Source organism: Mustela nigripes, chromosome 10 (assembly GCF_022355385.1).
Source record: "Mustela nigripes isolate SB6536 chromosome 10, MUSNIG.SB6536, whole genome shotgun sequence".
In the NCBI taxonomy this organism is placed as follows: domain Eukaryota; kingdom Metazoa; phylum Chordata; class Mammalia; order Carnivora; family Mustelidae; genus Mustela; species Mustela nigripes.
This window is the reverse complement of record NC_081566.1, coordinates 53835211-53860615: the sequence shown is the minus strand read 5'-3', so window position 1 is coordinate 53860615 and position 25405 is coordinate 53835211. Positions and strand designations below refer to the sequence as shown.

Here is a 25405-nt window from a genome sequence, read left to right as displayed (position 1 = left end):
AGAGAAAAAAAAGGATCAACAGTGCCTTATGCCTTAAAGAACCCAATAATATGAAGGCCCAAAAGCCTACTGATAGAATTAAAAATAATTTTTTGGCAATAATTGCATTTTCTCGGTAACTTTTCTCAATAACTTAAACATATCCTCAAGGACTGAGTGAAAAAATTTGTACAGAAATATATCAAGTACCAATCTGATTTCCACTCTAGAAATACATTCTCAATCAACAATATTAACAATAGCTTTACCAGTCTTTATCACAGAATTAAAAATGAAAAAGAAGGAACTCTCTTCCATCCATCTCATATCAAGAGCTCAGGATCTCAGCTAGGACAGAGGGATAAGAACTTCATTTCATCCATTCCTCTTAGTTGTACTAAAACCACAAACCAACATATTTTAGTCCTTTGCTTTCAAATGAATAATAACTTAATGCTGTACTCTGGCTTTTTTATTTTTTTTTAATATCACCACAAAAAAGAGACACTTGAAATTCAGAAGTCTTTTTTTCCTATTTAAAATAAAAAGTTACTGAAGTCACTGTTCATTACATTACCAGTGTATCCTATTGAAGATTTGAATGTGAAATTCCTTTTTTATCAGGGCTAGAAAAAGCTGTTTCTTAGCATATGCATATATTTATTTTTTTTACATTTTCACCATGGGACATACTTAACTAATCATATTTCCTGATCAATCACACCAAGATAGTTATCATTCTGTATTTTCCTTTACCGTGGTCTTTATTTCTTTTATTCTTCTTTTTTAATGTAACTTTGTAAATTGTTAAATTTGAAAAAAATTAAATACATATATATAAAAAAATTATATCCAATGGAATAAGCTTTTTCCTTTTATTAATTCTATTTCAGGAATGAAGCTTTTATTCATTTTATATATTTGGCCTAGAAAATTTTTTGAAATAGCAATACATTAAAGGTAATACATTCCTGTTAAAAATATAGTATATGGGAAAAAAAGAATATTAAAAATATAGTATATGGAAAGATGAGTGGGTATCAGTCCATAAAGTGATTATATCAATTATGTCATTAATTACTAATTACAGATACACAACAGACTGTTTCTAAAGCAAAGAATATGCACTGTATTTTAGACACTCTAGTGTGTTTTTATCTAAATTCTACCAAATTAATTGCTATACTAATCATATCTTTACATATAAAATGATTCTACAGACAAAAAGTGATATGGACAGCTAACATTACAGAGTAATTTGGTTCTTGAAACGAAAATGTTGTTTTCTTTACATCTCAGGTTATTCCTTACTAAAAGAGCCTGTCATCTAGATACAATTAGATAAAGCCAAACCGCTATCATTTAGTTGGCTGAGATCAGAATATTATACTTTTAAAATGAGGTTTATTGAAATGTTATCTTTAGGTAATCATATTTATTCTCTTTATTTACACAATATAAATAGTTTTCTACTTATGTCCTTGAAATAGTGAACAGGGACACCATAGTATGAAAAAGTGGCCTAGCTGCTGGAGTTCATAAATTTTGTTCAGCTTTGGATGAGTTCAAAGAATTGCCATGTAAGAAAAGCCTTACAGAGGGAATTTATCTGATTATGGCAGTAATAATTACCCAGCTGTTTATTGCAGATAGAGAAATAATTCATGTAGGCAATAGGCCGTGGTGGCAATGACACTCTGCATTTAGTAAATATGCAAACTGTTCACTTCTAATTAACCAAGCTAGAGGATGCCCTTATTAAATGTATAAACTAAAAGTGCCTTCCTGACAAGTGATGAATTGTTACATTGCACAAACTCTTGCCACAGAATTATTGGAGTGAACTTGGGGCTTAACTTCATTAAGAGATCTTGTGGGATAGTTAAATGAGGATGGACAGCGTAACAAGGCTTACCTGACAGCCAATGATATGTTAGAGCTTAATGGAACTGCACCTTTTCTTCTGTCCTACTTGGTTCAGATTCACAACAGATAAAGTGTGAACCTGCGAAGTTAATTTGAGTTCAAATAATAAAAATAAATGAAACAACATGACAACCCATTTATGGAGGCTACCTGACAGTTTACCTACCAAACAAATCTACAAAACAGCCAGTTTTTATGATTCATATATCTCTCATATAACTAAAAGAGATATATCTACCACTCTTTTCATTAGCTTAAAATAATATGGTTAGTAAAAAATAAATGATTTTATTGACTAGCTTTAAAATAAAGTGTACTTTCAAAAGGAAATGGATGGGCTTTATTGAAGAACATAAATACAATACAGAAATTACTTTTAATATTGACTCTGAATGGGGCGCCTGGGTGGCTCAGTGGATTGAAGCCTCTGCCTTCGCTCGGATCATGATCCCAGGGTCCTGGAATCGAGCCCCGTGTCACGTGTCAGGATCTCTGCTCAGCAGGGAGCCTGCTTCCCTCTCACTCTCTGCCTGCCTCTATGCTTAATTGTGATCCCTGTCTGTCAAATAAATAAACTCTTTAAAAAAATTTGACTCTGAATGTTTCATTTAAGTTATTTTATCAAATAACTAATGATGAAATGGTTCATTATCTATATTCTATGCTCAGTCTTATTTTAAGGTAACTATTGATTCTTTATCAAACATCTATGCAAATATTTCCACTCCAACTAAGGATGCTATGAAAAATATCACTTAGAGGGAGGTTGTAGACATAATTAAACAAAACTAAAATGTTTCTAATTTAATTGTTGAGTAGGTAATAATATTGACCTCATAGGTTTGTTGTGAATACTGAAGGAGATGATGAGAATAAAGGGCTAAGCACAATACTTGGTATACAATAAGTGCTCAATACATGTTAGTGATTGATAATGTGTTTGATTGACAATTGCTCTATTTAATTAAAAATAATGCCTAATGTTTTCTTTTCTTTTCTTTTTTTTAAAGATTTTATTTATTTATTTGACAGAAATCACAAGAAGGCAGAGGCAGGCAGAGAGAGAGGAGGAAGCAGGCTCCCTGCCAAGCAGAGAGTCTGATGTGGGGCTTGATCCCAGGCCCCTGGGATTGTGACCTGAGCCGAAGGCAGAGGCTTTAACCCACTGAGCCACCCAGGAGCCCCAATGCCTAATGTTTTCAATGGGAGTTTCACACTGAGATCTGCTAAAACTTTACATTCACTCTTTCACCTAACTCACATAAGCTCAGAGATTATAAAATGTGTGAACTGGCCTTTCAGATAGTATCACAATATTACTGTAAATGTTTAATTATACACTTACTATAAAACATGAAACAATATATAAAGGAAGTAGTATATATTTTAAGAGAATCAGATTTTATCATTATTGAAAATCTAATTTGGCTCCTCAAAATGTATAATATGTAACTTAATTAACAAATATTTATGTACTAAGAAAGAACATATGACCAATTTTCAAATAATTTATGCATTTATATACTTACTTATATACACATTTTTTTAATGAGTACTCTATATCAAAAATAAAAAATGGGAAAATTTTCAGTAGTATTATAAAGATAAAACTTCCACATCTTAATGAGAAATGAGAAAATACCATAATCGAGGGTTAAAATAAAACTACTTTAAATAAGAAAATAGTCATGTATATAAATAATAAATTTTTAAAAAAGGCTTTGTAAGTGTAAAACAACTTAGGCTCCACATCTTGAACACAAGGTAAGATTTTAAAAAGTTAAGAAATGATACTTAAAGCATAAAATAATATCTAATACTGAGTGCTTATTAAAATAATTATGTATTGATTTCTAGGAAGATAGTGAATGTGTTCTTTTGCCTACAACCTATTTCCAAAGTCATAAATAAGAAGAAAAAGAAACAAAAATATAGGTGAAAACTAGGAATAGCCACAGTACCTATAATCAACTCAAGAGAGTAAGTAGGAATTGAATGAAAAAAGAATATTTAATTAAATTCATCTTCAATTAAATTTAGACCACAAATAAATACAGGGTATTTTCCTTAATCACAAAGTCAGTATAGTATGTGGGAAATAACTGAACAAGTCTGAGGAATCTAGTATGAGCTCCAACCAAGAGGGATAAAGATAGGAATAACCAGATGCAGGACTAAAGGAGAGAAATTGCAGCCAAGTAATTTCTTTTTTTGTTGATCAGAGCTTCTGACTGAGTTGAGACCAGATGGCAAATCTGGGCTAGAGGAGAATGAGGAAAAGTAGCCTGAGAGCTGCTGAATAAAATAAACCCAGAAAAGAAAAGAGTCTCTGAGCAATGGAACTTCACATTGATCTTGCTTCATGAGATCAATATTCACAGTGACAGGAGGTCAATCAGGACTTCGAAGGACAGTGTCAAGAGCACAGTCTTCCATCGCTCCAGTTTACTCTCCACCCCGTTATCAGATTGTTGAATGACTGAATGAGAAAACAAACCAACAATACCTAGGTGAAGCACTAAAAAAGTACAAGAATTCTGAAACCCAATTAAAAACTTCAGTAAAGTATAAAATTATTTTGTTCAAAACATATTGCTTTCCTATATGTAAAAATAATAGTAACAGAGAGACTGGAAAAACTGTGGAGTGAAAGGGCCATAAGCTCCCCTTGTCCCACAGATACAATTAGATAACACTCATATCAGCGTAAATAAACCAGAAGATGACTTGAAGACTGGGACAAGAAACTCTACAACTAAAGGTAGAGTAAAGGCCACATCAAAGTGGGTAGGAAGGGCAGAGATGCAGTGGCGAGCTAAACAAACTCACCTTGGGAGGGAAGAAGCCACAAGCACAGAAAGGAGAGAGAAATAGACTATCACACCAGGGAACCTGCACAAAGAAGACAATCCCCATAAAAACCAGATTTGAAAGCAAGAGTTGCCTTTGTGAGTTCTTACAATTATTGGACTGAAAGCCTGAAATATTAAAAATCAGCATGATGTAATGAGCACTGGGTATTATATAAGACTGATGGATCACTGACGTCTACCTCTGAAACTAAAAATGCATTATATATTAATTAACTGAATTTAAATTTTAAAAAAGGCAAAACTTTAAAAACAAATAAAAATTTAAAAATGTAAAATTACAAAAATTAAAAAAAAAATCATTGGGCTGGGTTCTGGGAGAGCCTGGAGGCTGTTGGAAGCTGAGTCCCCACCCTTAAAGCACTAACACAGAAAAGAGCACGACATACAGCTTAGAAGCTTCAAGTCGGAAAACACCTAGGGCATATAAGAGGGAGAGTTATTTACTCAGAGCCTATCTGGGAAGGGAAAGGTTCTCAGGGCAACTCCTCCAAAAACAAAGGAGCTGGCAGGCACCGTTTCCCTCGCCCCCCACCCAGCATAAATACAGGGCCACCTGCTAGAACAAGCACAGCAGACAATAATGATGTAACTTGCTTATACCAAGCCCCAGCCCCTCGGGCTTTACGGACCCTCCTCTTCCAGACAGAGCTTCTTCAGTCCCAGTGCTGCTGGTCCCCTCTCCCAGTAGACTACCACAAACTTTGCCAAAACCGTATCACCTGACCCACACATTTTGTGGGACCTTGGTCCTGGCAATTCCAGCAACAAGCCCCACAGAAGACCTATGCACCTGGTTAAAACTGTGTACCCCACCCACGTGTGCTGTGCAGGATCCAATGTCCCAGTCAGGTGGCATCTGCAGTGGCAGGTCTCACTTTGAAGTGAACCAGTGGGCACCTTGTTAAGGCTGCACACCCTACCCAGGCTAGGAACCAAACACTGCCCACAACAGGCTGGGAGAGCCACTCTACACTACTGGACTGAAGGAAAAAGCAGCCAGACCACAAAACCAGGACACATGCAACACACATAAGAGAACCACCTCCCGCTAAGGTTTCCCCTAAGAAGACCCACCTGGTTTTGGTAAACATAGTACACTGTATTGCAAGGCACTAGAGGACCTCTTCTTCAGGTCACTACTCTTGAAGGCAGTACATATAGCTGACTTTCCAAACGGACTAAGAGTTAGATAAAATGAGAAGACATAGGAATATGTCCCAAATGAAAGACCAGGACAAAATTACAGCAAGAGACCCAAGGCAACAGATGTAAGTAATTTGCCTGATAGAGAATTTAAAGTAAAAATAGTTACTGGAATTGAGAAAAGAGTGGAGGACATAAGTGAGACCCTTACCAAAAGATAAAAAGAAACCAATAAGAGATGAAGAATAAGAGATGAAATTAAAATGCACTAGATGGAATAAATAGCAGGCTAGAGAAGCAGAAGAATGAATTAAATTAATCAATCCATTCTAAATTAATAATCCATTTAATTAATAAATTAATTAATCCATTACTCTGTACTCCATTTTTAATGGAGTACAGAGTAATGGAAAGTAATGAAGCTGGGAAAGTGACAAAGAAAAAAAATATGCAAAATGAGAATAGACTTAGGGAACTCATGACTCCATTAAGCCAATAACATTTGATTATAGGGATCTTAGAGGAAGAAGAGAAAGAAAGGGAGCAGAAAATTTATTGAAGAAATAACAGCCCAAAACTTCCCTAATCTAGGAAAGGAAACAGATACCCAGATCCAGGAGGCCAGCTATAGTAATCAAAACAGTATGGTACTGGCATCAGTGGGACAGAATAGAAAACCCAGAAATAAACCCACAATTACATGGTCAATTAATCTTCAGCAAAGGAGGCAAGAATATGCAACAGAAAAAAGATAGTCTCTTCAACAAATGCTGTTGGGAAAACTGTACAGCTACATGCGAAAGAATGAAATCGTACCGCTTTCTTGCACCATACACAAAAATGAACTCAAAATGGAGTAAGGACCTTAAATGTGAGACATGAAACCATAAAAACCCTGCAAGAGAGCACAAGCAGTAACTTCTCTGACATTGTCCACAGCAACATCTTTCTATGTATGTCTCCTGAGGCAAGGGGAATAAAAATAACCTACATCAAAATAAAAAGCTTCTCTGCAATAAAGGAAGCAAACAACAAAAATTAAAACGCAACTTACGGAATGGGAGAAGATATTTCAAATGGCATATCTGAAATAGGATTAGTATCCTCAATATATAAAACTTACACCACCACACAAAAAAAAAAAGCACAAAAAACCCCAATAATAATACAATTAAAAAGGGCAGAAGACATGAACAGACATTTCTTCAATGAAGATATCCAGATGGCCAACAGACATGTGAGAAGATGCTCAATATCACTCGTTATCAGGAAAATGCAAATCAAAACTACAATGACAGATCACCTTACACCTGTCAAAATAGTTAAAATCAAAAACTCAAAAAATAAGTGTTGACAAAGATGTGGAGGAAAAGGAACCCTCTTTGCACTGCTGGTGGGAATGTAAACTGGTGCAGCCACTGTGGGAGACAGTATGGACGTTCCCCAAAAAATTAAAAATAGAACTACCCTATGATCCAGTAATTGTACTATTGGGTATTTACCCAAAGAATATGAAAACCCTAAGGGATACATGCACCTTATGTTTATAGCAACATAATTTACAACAGCCAAATTATGGAAGCAGCCAAGTGTAAATCAACAGATGAGTGAATAAAAAAGATGTGATACACCCACCACCCACACTCACTGGAATATTATATGGCCACAGAAAAGAAGGAAATCTTGTCATTTCCAATGACATGGATGGAGCTAGACTATTATGCTAAATGAAATAAGCCAGTCAGAGAAAGACAAATACCGTATGATTTCGCTCAGATGTGGAATTTAGGGGGGAAAAATAGGAACAAAGGGGTAAAAAAAAAGAGAGAGAGAGATACAAACCGAAGAAGCAGGCCTTTTATTAAGAAAATAATGAAGTTTCACTAATGAATATTTTAAAAGACCCACATAAATGAAGAGATATCTTTCCTTCCTTGACAAGATGACTCGAATTATGAAAGTATTAATATACCCTACTCTATTCTACAAATTTAATTTAAATTGATTTCAAATCCCAATTTGATATTTTTTGAAACATGCCAAAATGATTTATAATTTAGTTGGAAGAAAATTAAGCTGAAGTAGCCATAGCATCTTCTGACAAACAAAAGTAAATTGTAGATACTTAAGCAAAGTAATATTATACAGGATTACAAAAAGAGAGATAAATCAGATGGCCATTGATAGTCAAGAGATACACCTGAGCACATGTGGGACTTAGTATGTGATTAAGATGACACTTAACAGTGAGAGAAAATTGAATTATTTAATAAATGCTACTGTAATAACTTGTTAGTCATTTAAAAAAATCTTAAACTCAATTTTAAATTTACTCCTCATATTAAATTGATTTCACTGGATTCAATATTAAAAGTTATAAAAGAAACCTTACAATATCAAAAGAAATATGGGTGATTATTTTTAAAGTCATGCAAAGAAGAAATCAAAAAAGAAATTACTGATGCCCTCAAGGCAAAAGCAGCTTGGATTATAGACTTACATCTCTGAATACTCATCTTCTTTTATATTTTGGCTAATAAATTGTTTATTATGCTGATAGCTCTTTGATGCTTAGATATTGTTATGAGGGTGGTTGGTCTGAATTAACTTAGCCATTATCAAGCAAGATAATATCCCAATTCTGATATTTGTCTTGGGCTCACATACCTGCCAAGGTCTTGTGGTTATCTACAGCTAAGTCCCTAAACTTCATAGCCACTGCTAATAAATTCATCAGTTTGAGATACGAAACCAGTTGGGTTTTACAATACCCAAAGTTCCAAATTCTAAGACACTCAAAAAATACACACTGTACAGAGGGTAGTTCTCTTAGCTAAGCAGTACTACTTTCCAGCTCTGCTTGCAGAGTAGCTATATCTAGTCCAAGTTCATCTACTTCTCACAGAAACTTGCTGGAAGAGGCAACGTACACCAATATTGTGAAATCTACCCACTATTTCAATTAATACCAAGGCCTCAATTGTTAATGACTTCATATCACACGGTACATAGAACAGATGGGATCTGAAAAAATATTTAACACCACATAATAATGGTTTTTAATCTGACATGAAATTGCCTCCAATAGTCAAATTCCCATTTAGTTCTATTACTTTTAATACTTTATTTCACTGGGCATGACCAAGTCAAATGATACCACTACTGAAAGGAAGTCTAACAAGTTTTTTCTAGCCCCAGCAGCAGAAAATGCATTTATAAGAGATTTGTAATGGGTTTTAGGTGAGCCTGCTGATGCTATATGCCACTGAGATATGACTGATACAACTTGAAATAAATCAAAATTACAAAGAGGCTGTTTTGATTAAAAAAAAAAAAATAAAAACAACAACAACAACAAAAAAACTGAGTTCAAATCTCCAGATCTACCACTACTTAGCTGTGTGACCCAAGTTACTTAAAACCTGAGTTTTAGGTTTTCATCTTTAAGATATGATAATATATATCCCCAAAGGAGTTTTGTATAGATAACATACAAAACATCATGCACACAATAGATGCTTAGTAAATAGAATTTACTGTGATTAGTCTATTTATTGAGCTCGTCATTGCTTATAATGTCTAAACCTGTTCATATAAATTTTAGCTTGATATTTATGACATTTATAATTATCACATAAAAGACTGATCTTCCTCTTATTGTTATCAAAAACACAGAATGCTACACCAAAAGAGAGAAATTTTTGAGGAGTCTATAATTAACTATTTCTTTTGTTTATGTTTTATAAGATTTAAGTTAACCACTCAGTTATAATGCTTTTTGTCTACATTGTGCATATATCTAAAGAGGAAGTTATCAAGCATGTGTCCAGTATTGATAGACTAGATATAATCCAGACTTTATTGCTTACATTAGTATTTTCCCATTTTAATTGACTTTAAAATGAAGTTAGTGAAACTTTTGAAGAAACCATATGTGACAGCACAAGAAAGATGAATACCAACACTACTCTATAGGTTTTTACTCTAGCAGTTCCTCCTTTGATTTTGGGGGCTGCACATATTACCAATCTGAGAAGACATGCTGATTTCCTTCGTGTTTCTATTTCTTCGTTAATTAAAGCACAATTAGAAATGTACTTCCTAGGGGCACCTGGGTGGCTCAGTCATTAAGCATCTGCCTTCAGCTCAGGTCATGATCTCAGGGTCTTGGGATCAAGCCCCACATCAGGCTCCCCGCTCGGTGGGAAGTCTGCTTCTCCCTCTCCTACTCCCCCTGCTTGTGTTCCTTCTCTCGCTGAGTCTCTCTATGTCAAATAAAGAAATAAAATGTTTTAAAAAAAAGAAAGAACTGTACTTCCTAGACAGTTTAATGTATTAAGTTTTTAACTCCAGAGAACTAGAAATCTATTTAGTACTGTGTTTCCCTGATATGCAATGTTAAGTGATTGCAATGCTCTTCAGTTTTGTCATTAGTTTAATGCCTTTGTTGACTCTGTATGGTTTTAAACCAGAGAAAGATTACTTAAAGACTATAATGGTGGTCATATTAAGTGTCCTCGATAACTATTATAAGGATGAGAGATAATGTTCAAATCTTTTGAATTGAGTTTCCTAGAAACTACATGAATATTCATAAAAATCACTCAACTTTTTTTTTTGCTTTTCCTTGAAAACAAATGCAAATCAGCAGACTACAAAGACAGCATTGAACACAAATATTGATACAAATATTTTGAAACAGCAAGCTGTTAGCTGTGAGTTCTAAATGATGACCATCTTCATTGCAAACACTGATAGTTTAATAGGAAACGTGAGAAAGAGAACTTTAGAAACTAAGAATTTCTCAGAGTTCAGCTGGAAGTTATTCACATAAAAATATAAGGCAAATAAGAGAACGTCAGTTTTCAATATGCCAAGTTATGGGTATGGGTCAATGGATTTCAGAATAACCACAGAAACGAGGCACACAGCACAGTCCATGCAAATATGGCAGAGCTGCACAGGGATCTTGAAGGAACTAGATGCTGTTCTCTGACATGTGTTATCTCATCAGCACTATTCAGATCATAAAAAGTCAAAAAAGCATTTTAAAAGTTGTTCCTTCTGTGATTTAGTATTTTGGCAAGCATGTCAATGAATCTAAGAATTCATAAATCTAATATTAAATTTAGAATAATGGTCTTCTTAATGATAAATCCATTAGTCATTCTTCTCCAAAATTATGAAGGACCAATTTAGTGATCTGAGGAGATGTTGCCACCTGCAAAACCTTTTTTCTATCTATGGGAATGCAAGGCAGCCTTTATCTTTCAGGAATATATATTTCAATAATACATTTAGTATTAAAATATTTTTAAAATTTCATGACAGACTTAGAGAACTTTTAACTTTAGATTAATTAAAGGTTGTAAATATGTAATTATAATATATGCACATATACAAAATTCTTGATTTACATGGATTATCATATCCATCTTAGTTATGGTAAGTGATAATTTTTTTAAAGATTTTATTTTATTTATTTAACACAGAGAGAGATAGATCACAAGTAGGCAGAGAGGCGGGCAGAGGGGGAGGGAGAAGCAGGCTCCCTGCTGAGCAGAGAGCTGGAATTGGGACTTGAACCTGAGATCATAACCTGAGCTGAAGGCAGAGGCTTAACCCACTGAGCCACCCGGCAGCCCGGTAAGTGATAATTTTATACCATATACTTTTCTGTGAATCCCTTATGACCTAGATTAGTCTCATTTAAATTACCCTAGCACCTTTATGGAATTTGAAGTACTTTAAGTTTTGAGGTAAATAAATATATAGATTTATGTCTTTTAAACATATGCCATGTTAAACAAGTGATCCCAGATTTAAAGAGAATTAGAAATCTTCTAGTTTGTCATCAACTTCAGAAATCCTTTCTACACAAGTCCTGACATTGTAGATGAATCCTGTCAGATGTTTTATACTTCATAAGTCAGCCTATTACTGAATAGCTCTAATTACTGGAAATATGCTTTTCACATTGAACTAACTTGCCTCAATTTTTTTCCCTTTTTATAAATGCAGAACATAATGGTTCTTTAAAATCTGAAGACAGATGTCATGCCTTACTTTGAGCTTCTGTGTTCCAGTCTTGACCAACTCTTCATGATTTCTACATCTCTTATATTCCAGGTTGTTTTCTGCTGGATGCGGATTTTTTTTGTCAATGTTCACCGAAAATAGTGGCATCCAGAATTTAACTATGCAACAAATATAGTCTAGCTGAGAAACTTTAACTTCCTAAGATCTTTCTATCATTTTGTATTAGTTCTACATACACAGAAAGTAGGTAAGACATTGGAAAATGCACTATCCTTGACATCATAAGATGCAGAATCTCATCTCCATTCTACTATGATGTAGCAGTTTAACCATGAGGTACATATCTATAACAGCCACACACTTTTGCTTCTTTAGCACATATACATAGGGAATGCCAGCATTCACACTTCAATTTCTTAGGTAAGGGATTAAGGTTGTGCTCTGAAGAAACTGAGAGAAAATACATGGGACTTAGAGTACAGTACCTTGTGGGTGTTGAGGCACATGAAATTTTCTCTTACCCTACACCCAATGGCAGTGACAGCATCTACTCCCTCAGTAGAGCAACAGAAGTTTCTCTGGAGAAACTAAATAGCCTAAAAGAAACTAAATAACCTCCACATACTGGCATCTGGGCATTGACTAGCAAAAGGTATCAGCTCCCTGACTTACCACCTTAAAAGCAATGAAACCTACCAGTCAACAAAATCTTCAATTTATGTACACATTGAAATTGGTGTTTCAATTTTTCACATTCATGTATAAATGAACACACACATACACACACCAGTTTTATAAGGGTAGATTCTAGTATAATGGGAAAATGCAAACAGTCAACTTAAAGGGAAAAAAAAAACACTGTGGAGGAAATTCAGAACACAGAGACGGAATAAAACTTAAACTCTAAACTTTCATTACCAATGCTGATTATTTTTCATTTGCTACCCCCAATTCATTCTACATACTTCTGTGACCCGTGACCTGCACTGTGACCAAAAAGGCTAAGCCCTACCAACTCTATCATTTAGGCTAGTTTTCAGCTGGATTTAATCTAACAGAAGACTGAAGTTTAGGAGGAAGAAATTGAGGGTATTTTTACCTCATTTCCCTCTCCCCTCTGATGCCACACACCTCTGCAAATAGCTGCATTCCTCTACAAGTACAGATCACGGCCAGAGGTGGAGGTTGTAAACTTCCCCTTGGCTCTCACTATAACCATTAATGCTATTTCTTTGCCTTAACTCTTTGACCCTGACAGTAGCAACATCCTACTGTTGCCAGTCTCTGTTGCTAAAATATCCTTTGCTGCACCCTTAACCCTGCACATTATCTCTGATCTCATCCTTTCATTGAACTTTCTTTATTCAAAAAACAAACTCTGAGGTGGGTTCTGCTTCCTGCCAAGACCCTAACTGCTCTGGTACTTTTAGAGAAATATGATAAAGTTCATTAACAAAATAATAACTGAATGATATAAAAGAAGAAATTATCCAAATGGTAGAAATATTTAATGAAAGTTAAAAATTATTGCTGAAATAAAAATTTTAGTAGGGTAGAAAGGAAGTCTCTCACAAATATACAAAGGACAAATGCCCAAGGGGAAGGGAATGGGGGCAGAAAGGTTTAAGAGACTTAGCATATTACTTCTGGAGGTCCAACATCCAACCAATAAGAACCATGTGAAGAAAGAATAGAAGGAAATAAAAGTGAAGAATTATTTTGGAAATAATATAAGAAAATATCTTAGAAATAAAGGATACATTGACTGCTCAAACAATGGAGGCAAAATACTTACATAAGTCCTAATTCTGAAAAATTTCAAAAGTTCCAGAAGAAAAAACTCAAAACAATCTGTAATGCCTATAAAAATGGACCAGTGAATCCACCAACTTGATCATACCAATGTCACACCTTCCTCAGCCAGTGATTGAGAATGGGAAGTGGAGGTACTAAGGCAGGATAATGCTGGCAAGACAGCAGACTCTTCCAAAGGGTAACTGGCTTGAAGAGAGCCCATCAGTCTTTCTTGAAAATGTACTGCAGTCCCAATCTCTTCCCAATCTTCTTTCTCTCTTTCTTTTCGTAGGTGTCAGACTTATATTGTGGACTAAAGGTCTTCCCCCACCTTTGCCTGCTGCTTCTCTCGATTGCACTTCTTACAGATCTAATTCCACCTTAGTATTTGCTTTTGGTACACTTGAACTAACAAATGTTGAAAAAAAAAATAGATCATTTTCAAAGGAAGAAGAAACAGACAAGTAAGCAGTTAGCAATTATGAATGCTGGAAAACAACAGGGCAGTGTCTTCAAAACTCTTGAGGGCAAATGATCTGCGACTGAGAATGTTTTACCCAGACAAGCTACTAATCAAGTTTTGAGGATAGAATAAGACATATTTAAAAGCAAGTAAAAACTCTCGAAACTGCCTTCCATGCACGTTATGATAGCAGTTGCTCCAGAAAAACAAGAAAATAAATCATAAAAAGAGAACACAGGTCCACAAAACAGTGATTTCAGCCCAAGAGAAAGAAGTTAAGAGATGTCTTCTCAAGAAATCTCCATCATATCAAAAGAAAATGCAGTCTGTCTGGAGCAGGATGATAGGTCAAAGAGGACAAGCTCCAGAGGAAAAGGGGACTTACTAGATTTCCTGATAGGATAGAGTACTGGGAAAAATCAATGATAGATATAATTTGCAGATGGGGCAAGACAAAAATATAAGGAAAATAGAAATTAATTTAAAAAATGGAATAAGGTAAATATATTCATCCTGCATTAATTTCCTTTGTAAGGAACTCTGCTTCTATAATCATGATAATGTAAACACTGATACCGATTTCTCTGAAAATAGATGGAAGTGGAGATGGGAAGAATATGAGTTAAACCCTCATCTACCATATGTGAAAGTAATGTAAAAGATCCTAAGATGTAAAATCAGACAGTATTAGATAAGCATATAATTTAGAAACATTTGGTATAAAAAGAAATAGCTAAAAGAAAAAAATGGTCACCACTAGGGACATAATAAGGGTATGGCAAAGCAATTCTTTTATCTATTATAAACATTTGGTAAAAAGTAATATATATAAAAATATGCCTGTATTCTGTTAACATATATTCCTTTTCACTATTTTTAAAAACAATTTATTTATTTATTTGAGGGACAGACAGAGAGACAGAGCCAGGTGAGAAGAGCAGGGGGAGAAGGACAAGAGGACTCCTTGCTGAGCACGGAGCCCAATGCAGGGCTCCATCTCAGGGTCATGAGACGGAAAGCCCACTGTTGGGCTCCATGTTGGGTGTGAAACCTGTTTAGGATTCACTCTCTCCCCCCTCCCCTCATGATATAAATAAATAAATAAATAAATAAATAACTTCTGGATTTAAAAAAAAAATATGTTTGTGTATTCATTACTGCATTTTTCCCAACTTTGTTCTATGTTCCATTCTTTGCTTTTCCTTCCAGTTCTCTGAAAGAAAATTTTTAGCCATGGTTTAATGTCACAAAAATACTGATGATTTTTTTTTTTAAGATTTTATTTGGGGTGCCTGGGTGGCTCAGTTCATTAGGTGACTGCCTACAGCTCAGGTCATGATCCAAGAGTCCTGGGATTGAGTCCTGCATCGGGCTCCCAGCTCAGTGGGGAATCTGCTTCTCCCCCTGACTCTCCCCCTTCTCATGCTCTCTCATTCTCTCTCTCTCAAATAAATAAAATCTTTAAAAAAAAACAAAAAATACATTTCTCTCATGATACATGAAAAGATAGGTAAAGAAAAATATCCATAATAGCCAAACCATGTTATACAAAATCAACATGCTGGAAAACTTCAATTCACTTTTTTTTTAAATTAATTTATTTATTTTCAGAAAAACAGTATTCATTATTTTTTCACCACACCCATTGCTCCATGCAATCCGTGCCCTCTATAATACCCACCACCTGGTACCCCAACCTCCCACCCACCCACCCCCCGCCACTTCAAACCCCTCAGATTGTTTTTCAGAGTCCATAGTCTCTCATGATTCACCTCCCCTTCCAATTTACCCCAACTCTCTTCTCCTCTCTAACACCCCTTGTCCTCCATGATATTTGTTATGCTCCACAATTCACTTTGATGAATGACAAATTTACATTCAAAACAGCACTATTGTTTGTAAGGTATTAACAACCAAAAAATATAATGAAGCATTAAACTTGGGGGAATATATTACTTCCAGCTTAAATTTCTGTCAAAAAAGTCAGTTTTCTGCACTTCAAGCTAATAATGTTTTATTAATGCTACCAATCTATAACTCTGTAGCTAATTTTTAATTTCATTATATAATTTTCTTATTCATAACCTGGGGCAGTTTTTGCAGATCAGGCTAGATATTATACTTGTCTACCAAGTGCAAACTCAGCCTCAAATTAATCAATTCCATTTATCTTTGTGATAGGTCCACTCTTGGTTATAAAAATATATTCTTATATAATTATATGTAATTTCTTTTACTATTAACTATATAGTAAACTATTTCCATTAATAAAAGAACAGATAAAATAAAGACCAATGTTGTCTGGTATCCTACATAATTCAAATCAAACATATTGTGATATAGAACGTACTTTGCTAACTTTTTGTACTGAAAATTATTTTACCCTGTCCAAAGGCAGAAGAATGCACTAGATCTTATATTGTCTCTTTGAAACTCAGAAACTATACATTTAATCCCTGCTGGTATAAGTAATCAGGATACATCATAATTGTTTGATACAATATTAAAGTTTGAAACAGAATCTTGAAAAAACAGCACCTAAAAATATTTCCATAAGTAAATGTGAAGTAACTTTTATCCAAGACAAAACACTTAAAAGCAACGTGTTTATTGAACAAATTCTATACGCATGTCACTGAGTGTTGAAACTATCTTGCAAGATGGCTACCAGTAATTCCCACTGTAATATTCATCCTTCATGTAATTCCCTTGCTTTAAGTGTGGGATGGACCCAGTCTCTTGCTTCAAATGAACAGAATGTAGCAAAAGAGAAGAAATGTCCCTTTTGACATTAGGTTATCAAAAGAATGTGGTTTCCATCCTTATGTTTTCTTATGTCCCCTTTTCACTTACTCATTTCCATGTTGTAAGCTGCCCTACAGGGAAGCCTACTTGGCAAGAAACCAAGGGACTCAAGTGCAACAGCCAGAATAATGGAGACCTGCATCAGTGAGGCTTCTTCCCCAGCTGAGCTTTCACATAAGACCGCAGCTATGGCTGACCACAGGACTGTAACCTCCCGAGAGACCTTGCCCTAGGCACGAAGCACCTCCCAGATTCTTGGCTGACAAAGTGATGAGCTAATAACTGTGTACTGTTTTAAGGTGCTTCCAGTAGATTAGAGTCCTGATTCCAATGATTCCCAAAGAAAAACAGAATAAAGAAATGTGAAGAAATAATCCAAACAAATGTGTTATATATGTTCTTCTATGAGAAGGAAAATAACACTATCTCAGTAAAATTATGACTCTAAAGATGCTTTTAATAATCACTAGACTATTTAAAAATAAATATTCTGAAAAATACAATCAAATGTGCATGCCAAAGCACAAATGTAATCATGCCCGTCGCTCTTCTTAAAAGAGAAGTCTACCCCAATGTTCTTTAACATGGTCTAAAATGCTCTGTTATGATATGTTTCCTACTACACTGCCTGGATTTATCTTTAATTCAACCTTCTATCATCTTCCTTGCATCAACCTCAGTGAGATTTCCTGGGCTAATGTCCTAATTTCTGCACAACCTTCATGGCTCAGCTTCGCAGCCTCTGAGAAACGTCCCTAATCTCAGACTCCCACTCTTACTCTGACTAACACCTATCTTTGCCTTAGATGTTCTGCTTCTGTGTTTCCTCTATAGTACTCCGTAGCACGCTTTCATTACATTTATAAAACTGCATATGCAACAGAAAGGAAAACAGACTGTGATTTGTATTAGAAAGTAAACTACATATTTCCAAACTTCCATACAATAAGAAAGGCAATAAGAAAATAAAAGGAAACCCTATCGTTGGTAAAATTAGAAACACTCACAAGTAATATATGAAGAAGGGCCACCAAGAGTAGTTAAAATTCAACCAGGATTAAAGATGTCATGGAGACAAGATATCTTAAGATGCACATCTCAGAGAGAGGTGCATAATTCTTAAAAATAGCTGGCATACTTAGGGAAAAACAACAATGCCCTCCTTGGTCAGAAGAATATTGTAGAGCAAAACTTGACTGTGGCAGACTTCCTGAACTACACCACCAGACTGGCAGGGGACATAGAACTAAATGAGGAAATGCACAGGAATGCTATCTTTGTTATAGATCTACAAGAGGAGAGTGTAAAAGCAGTAAGAACAATAAAAGCTAAACCTGTTCACATACATAGAGACATACACGTTATCTGTAAGACTATATTTTGAGCCAAGAAGGCCTCCTAACACTTCCAGAGCACTACTTTGGCCCTTCCTCAACACTGTCTTTTTACAACACCCAATTCCAAAACTCTAGAAAATTTTCCAATTCCAAAACCCTAGACATTTCTTCAAAGTGGTTAAATGTCTTTCAGCATGCTAATGAGAGGACTGGTGCATGCTCATGGGGCTGGCTACCAGGAGAGCCAATCATGTGATTAGAAGGTTGGGACTCTAACCTCCACCTCAATTCACTTCCAACATACCTGAAGGGGAGAGAGGCTGGAAGCTGAGGTAATCACTAATGGTCAAAGATTTAATCAATCATACCTAACTAAGGAAGCCTCCATAAAACCCCCTGAGCTTAAGAGAATTCAGATGGAGACGCTAGGAGGATGGCCTGACCGCCCCATCTTCTGCACTATGCGTCTCTTCCACCTGGCTGTTTCCGAGTTGTACCCTTTTGTAATAAGCCATTAATCTAGTAAATAAGCTGTATTCCTGAGTTCTTGAGCAGTTCTAGCAAACAACTGATCTTGAGGAGGAGATCCTAGGAATCTCTGAGTCAGCCTTTCACATACTTGTCTCTTTGAGAACCTTCCACTACCAGTGATGGGCTAGGGTGAAGCAAGAGAGGCCTTTCCAGTGTACAATTTAAGAATGCCCTTTTGGGGTTGTAAAAGTGCAGGGTTGGCACCAGCCTGGCCCTGCCAGTAAACACCTCTTCAACTTTTGTGCCTTAAGAGCCTCATTTATCTCACCTTAGTCCTTGCCCTGCTCAAATTCCCTTTTTTGCATATTCTGCTAGCTCTTTCCTCTAGATGAGCTCAAGCCTGTCATTTGCAGAAAGCCAGCCCATCTCCAGGACTTTGGATTTCTTAAGGAAGAAATTAAATAGCAATCCCCTGGCATCCACATTTCTGAGTTTTCCAGCTTCCCCAACTGACAAAATCCTGCTGCAACCCTTCCAGACCTTTATTTTGGTTTCCAAAGAAATCAACCTTACAAATACCCGACATTTAATCTCCAAAGACCAGATCCTATGTACACATCACATATGTACACATATGTACACATATGACCTATCACATATGTACACATATGTGGGAAATTTAAAAGTTAGAAAAATCAGTTTTCAGATATTTCTTATAGTATATGTAACTTTAGGGTCTCAGGCAAAAATTTTATTTTAATAATTTATTGTGCAATTGTTCTTTTTAGTTCAAAGAATTTTAAGAGTAAAATAAGATAAGGTATGTGGGGAAAACACTAAAATGACTACATTGGGATGCCTGGGTGGCTCAGTTGGTTAAGAAGCTGCCTTCGGCTCAGGTCATGATCCCAGCATCCTGGGATCGAGTCCCACATCGGGCTCCTTGCTCAGCAGGGAGCCTGCTTCTCCCTCTGCCTCTGCCTGCCATTCTGTCTGCCTGTGCTCGCTCGCTCTCCCTCTTTCTCTCTCTGACAAATAAATAAAAATCTTAAAATAAAATAAAATAAAATAAAATGACTACATAAACGGCAACTGTTACTATTTCTTTTTTTATCTAAACATATTAAAAGCATATGGTCACTTATATGTTATTAGAACAGGCTTGTAACAAAAGGGAAAAAAATATGTATTTGAAGTTATGTGAAAACTTACACACAGAGCTTTGGTAAAGTTGACTGAAGAGTGTTACAACAGCTTTACTTTACATAAATCTACAGAAGACACCACCCTATGATCTAAATCCAGGTGCTTCTATGTATTCAAAGAAAAAAAAAGCTGATAGTAAATAGTCCATTTTAATTATGTTCCGTAATATTTTCTCCTTTGAGAGGCAAGTTCTTACTATTGATCATATTTCTCAAAATGCATCTGAGGCTTATCATACTTTAAATCTTCATCTATGGAATCATTTTACAGATAAATCCATCTCAAAATGAGATAATGCTGACCAAAACTACTTTGCATAGAATTGGAGAGGCCTACTGAACACACAAATAATCTCGTTTATAGTAAAAAATACAATATATTTAAAAATATGACAACAATAAATTTTAAGGTAAACAATCCTCTATCTCTATCTTACCAATAAATTTCTATCTAAAATATCACTGAGTTCTAACAGGTATTCCTAAGTATGGTAATGATCAACATCTATAACGTAACCTTTTTGAAATTGTCACTAGTAGAATACTCACCTAATTGCATCGTTGGTCTCTGAAACAGCTCTCAGGTACTCCTTCAAATAAAAATAATTAAAGCAATACTTCCGAATCCTATAGCCTCGCCATCGCCTTTGAATCTATTGAAGTAAATAAAAAGATATAATATGCCAGTGAGCATTTTTAGTGAAAACATTAACAGTTCTTCAAAATTCAGGCAGTGATGGATGATAACTCACATCAAATAAAGTCTTAGGCTTTCCAACTAATATGACAGTATAGATAGGTGCAAATGTATTGTACTCAGATTTATTATAAAATATTATAAAGATAAAACATACTTAAAGGTTATTAGATTTTTAAAAATTTATAATTTTTCACAAACACTAAATGTGAAATTAAGAACAGAACAAATAAAAATTTGCTTTATCAATCTCTACCACTTCCACTTCCTTCCCGAACCGATTTTTTATTTTTCATAAACCACTGACTTGAAGATTATATTTGGTCTCATTAAAATCAATTTTCAAATGGGCTTTTAAAATTTGGTGGTTTCAAAATCTTTAAACAAAATGTTGTCTTATATCTTCATCATGACATTTTAGTACTTAACAATAAAAAAGCTAACAATTATTGTTTTATTATGTGTAAGGCACTATTCTAAGAGTTTTGCACATATTAACCTTTATTTTTTTAATTTTTTAAAGATTTTATTTATTTATTTGACAGACAGAGATCACAAGCAGGCAGAGAGGCAGGCAGAGAGAAAGGGGGAAACAGACTCCCCGCTGAGCAGAGAGCCCAATGCGGGGCTCGATCCCAGAACACTGGGATCATGACCTGAGCCGAAGGCAGAGGCTTTAACCCACTGAGCCCCTGTATTAATCTTTCGAATACTCCTATGAGAAATATTCTTATCATCTTATTTACAGATGAGAAAACTGCTAAAAAGAGAAATTTCCTTATAATTATATAGCCATTCGTGATGAATTCAGGAATTACATTAGGACTTCAGTGACCATCTTCTAAGCCATTAAAATACAGAACTGGGAATACAGTGAAATTCAATTTTCAATGGACAAACATTTCTGTTGAAAGCACCTATGTTTTTTTAGATGGGAGGAGTATGGGGGTCTCAAAGAACAAACTTATGTGGGTTACTTCATGCCTTATTATGCTCTAGTAGTCTTGAGAAATCAATCTCTTTCCATTTTATCTTTGCTAATATAATCTCTATTAGAAAACTCAAAACAAAAACATAGTAATGCCTAGATTTTACTTTTGTGGAAAACAACAACAACAAAAAAAACATAACTTCTTTAAAGAAGTAAAGAAAGACAAAACAGCAAAAGATGAAAAAAATATTAACCTCACATGAAGATTTAACTTCATTCCCTAAAATTTTATGGCAGTGTACATGTATTTTTGGATATGAAGTCCTTCCAATGTTTTTTTTAGAGTTAGCTAAGCTAGGAATACACACCTTCTCTAAACATTTTTTTTAAATAGCAAAGGGTGATTAATATAGACACTCTTCATTTGTCCATTGTGCTTTATCCCAAAAGCCAATTCTTTTTACACTAGATACGTTGAGCCTAAAATTTTTTATAACTTGAATGCTGGATCTGTAAGAAAATACAGGGAAAATGCTTTACTTGTATTCTCCCACATTTTACCGTATTTTAAAGCATGACCATTTAAAAGGTATTTTACAATCTGAGATACAGAATGTGAAAATTCTGAAGAACTGTTTTAGTTAATCTTCCACTATGAGAATGACAAAAATCACTGAAGATATGCAAAATAGCTTGTAAGAACAATGAAATCAGAGATAATTCTAGAAAGTAACACCAAGTAAAAAAGCATGGTAGTGTAACAATGTTATAAAATGAATCTTTCCAAATATTTTTCAAATGATCTTTAGAAATTCATTAAATAAGAAAAATTTTTTTTCTAAAGGTGTATACTCATTTTAGAAACTATTTCCTCCTATTCGACCAAACTGTATTAAAGATGACAAAGAAAGATGAGGAACTAATACAAACCACTTTCCTAATGAAAAGAATAATCAGTTGGAATATGTGTATGTATATAAATCATACATGCAAATAAGTGGATATTTTCCTGGCTCATCTAATTTAATCATTAGAGTATCATTTTGAGGTAGAGATTATTATTAGTCTCATTGATAGAAGAGGACACTGATATTTAGGTTAAATCATTCCTTTTGGTCACAGAGCTGGTGGAATGACTTCAAATATTATACCATACTTCTACTGCATGTACAGTCATACAATAAAAGAAGAGAACACTTTCAGACAAAGTATGTACAGAAAATTCATCATCAGCAATAGAAGTGATTTAGGAAGAATGGGAAAATATCAGTATATCAAATAGTATTAAGGTAGGAACTACTTGTAACTTGAAAACATCATTAAAATCTAAATAAAACAGGATTCAATGTGCCAGAAAACATAAAAGATGCATGCTGGAGTACTGAGAAGGAAAAAGGAAAGATGCTGACTCATGATTAGGTCACATTAGAGTGGTGTGTATGCCCATTCTGAGAAAAGAAGTCTGAAAGGACAAAACTGAAACTGGATCCATGTGGACAGGAAGGACACCTAAAGAAGCAGCACAAACCATTCCACAGAGTACAAAATTGGTGTGCTCTCCAGGGGATCTTCTAATATCCGAACTCCATAGACATCTACCCAAAGGCAGGCTAAAAGTCCTTTTCAAGACAAATCCTTTTATTCAGACTGGTATTAAACTGGGTATTAAGGCACATACTAAGCAAATGATGGTTAAAGTAACAAAACTCACCCACATTAATAATATTGATTGATAATCAATCTATCTCTAAGTGGTTTTGCTAGAGGTGAGTAGTTAAAAGAAGAAAGAATCTGGGTGTTTGACCAAGTGAAGATGCTACCATCCAGTGAAGTGAAGAAGGATCTAAAATTTATTGAGCTCATGAATGTGTCAGGTATACATTAACCGCTTTAATTCTCAAGATAATCTTAAAGTATGTGTATGTGTTTCTTCATTTAAAGATACAATTTTCCTATGCTATAAGGAGTCCAGTTTATCCAATCCCTAACTGATATAAGATAGAATACAGTGGAGATTCTACTATACTTTCTCTTATAAGAACAAATGACATCTTCAATTTTGCCTAAATTTCCTGTTGATATTCCAGTATAGTGAATCAACTTTCAATTTAAAAAAAAAGTTCTTTCAAGAGGCAAGATGACTTTTCAATAACATTTCTTCTTAATTTCAAGGTGAATGGGTTATGACTTCAAAAAAAAAAAAGTCTAGTATTCATGTCCTTCAAAGTAATTAGCAACTTTCAGAAGTGATTGGTATAAAACAATTATTGTCATTGATCAGCTCTGAATAGATAATTTTAAACAAAGTCATTGTGTGCTCAGCAGATTACAGCTTGTTAACGGGCAAGTTCTAAATGACCTCTTAAGCTAGTCAAATCAATGATGCATATTCCTCATTAAGTAACATCAAAATGTAAGTGGTCTTATAAATAATGTTTATTTTAAGCACTAAAACAAATGGCAAAACCTTGATATACCAAAAGCCATCTGTTCATAGAAAAGATTTCCCCTCGATTGGTTTACATTTATTCCTCAAAATTCATAGTAACATTATTGTTATCAAAAGAAAAAAAAAGTCTTCTCACCTAAAATTAAAATGAAGACATGAAAAACAAAATTTCTATTAACTGATAATGACCTACCTACTATCAATGGTCGAAATGTATTTGAGAGCATACAAACAGAATCTTACTCATAACTATGCTCTTACTTATTAGAATGCTCAACATTCTAGATTATATAGTAAGCATACAAAAGTAGGTTTACTAAGTTTTCAAAGGTATTTAAAAAACAGTAACACCAAAATTTCATACTAGGTATCACTGAATTGATGTCAAAAACATACATATAAATGGAAATCTTAACCAGATATTTCTAACTAACATAAGGTTCTGGATAATCATTCCATATGCAATTTCTTCCCTTCAATATTGTTTCCCCACTCTACATGACTTAATATTCCCTTTCACTACAAATTTATTTAATTATTTCACAATGTTACTGGTACTACAAGTAGTAGGAAGGGAGAAGAAACATTCTTTTGCATGGTGATAGAAAATTTAAATATCCATCCATCATTAGGCAAAAGCTTGGGGTGGTCTATCTGATCCTGATCCTCTTACTTCTTGGGCTGACATTTCGGGATATCTTTCTCTATTAATTTGTATTCCTAGAGCTTAAGATTATATCTAGTATATAAGAGACCTTTCATATTTTTTCCTAAATTATTTCCTTAATTACTTCCTGAATTATTCCTGATAAATTCCTACTTATCCCTATCCTTCTAATCATGGAGCCATTATTTTAAATGTACATGCTTCATAGTATTACAAATATAAAAACTGGATTATAAATAGTTTAGGAGATTGAAATGGATCCTTATGTATCTGACACAAATTCAATTCTTAATTAAAGCCACCATAGAATCATTTCTCATATTTTTGTATTTTAGACACAAGTGGGAAACAAAAGAAAATGGTTAATTGATGTTTCAAGCTAGATTAATGTTTCTAAATTTAAATTCACATCCATAGACCCAGACCTTTGCAAATTGGCTCTTTTAAATGATATTTAATCTAGTGATCCTCTTGTTGTTACAATTTTTATTTTTCTTAAAGTGAAGATTCCTATCTGAACTAAAATATTTTGGGACACTAATTTCAAGACAAATCATTTAAAATAACTGAATAATAAAGAATGGGCCAAGATGCTCTTTCAGAAGAGTATCAATATGTAAGTGTAT

The 25405-nt window shown here is 34.5% G+C and overlaps 1 protein-coding gene across 2 annotated transcripts in view; it reads right to left on the bottom strand.

Annotated features, from left to right (window-relative positions):
* SPATA17 (spermatogenesis associated 17) overlaps positions 1–25405 on the bottom strand; it is a 178562-nt gene that overhangs the window by 119563 nt on the left and 33594 nt on the right. For both annotated transcript variants that reach the window (XM_059414112.1, XM_059414111.1), the window contains one exon: positions 20585–20688. In XM_059414112.1, coding sequence (XP_059270095.1) covers positions 20585–20688 — 104 coding nt within the window. The remainder of the gene's footprint in view (positions 1–20584; positions 20689–25405) is intronic.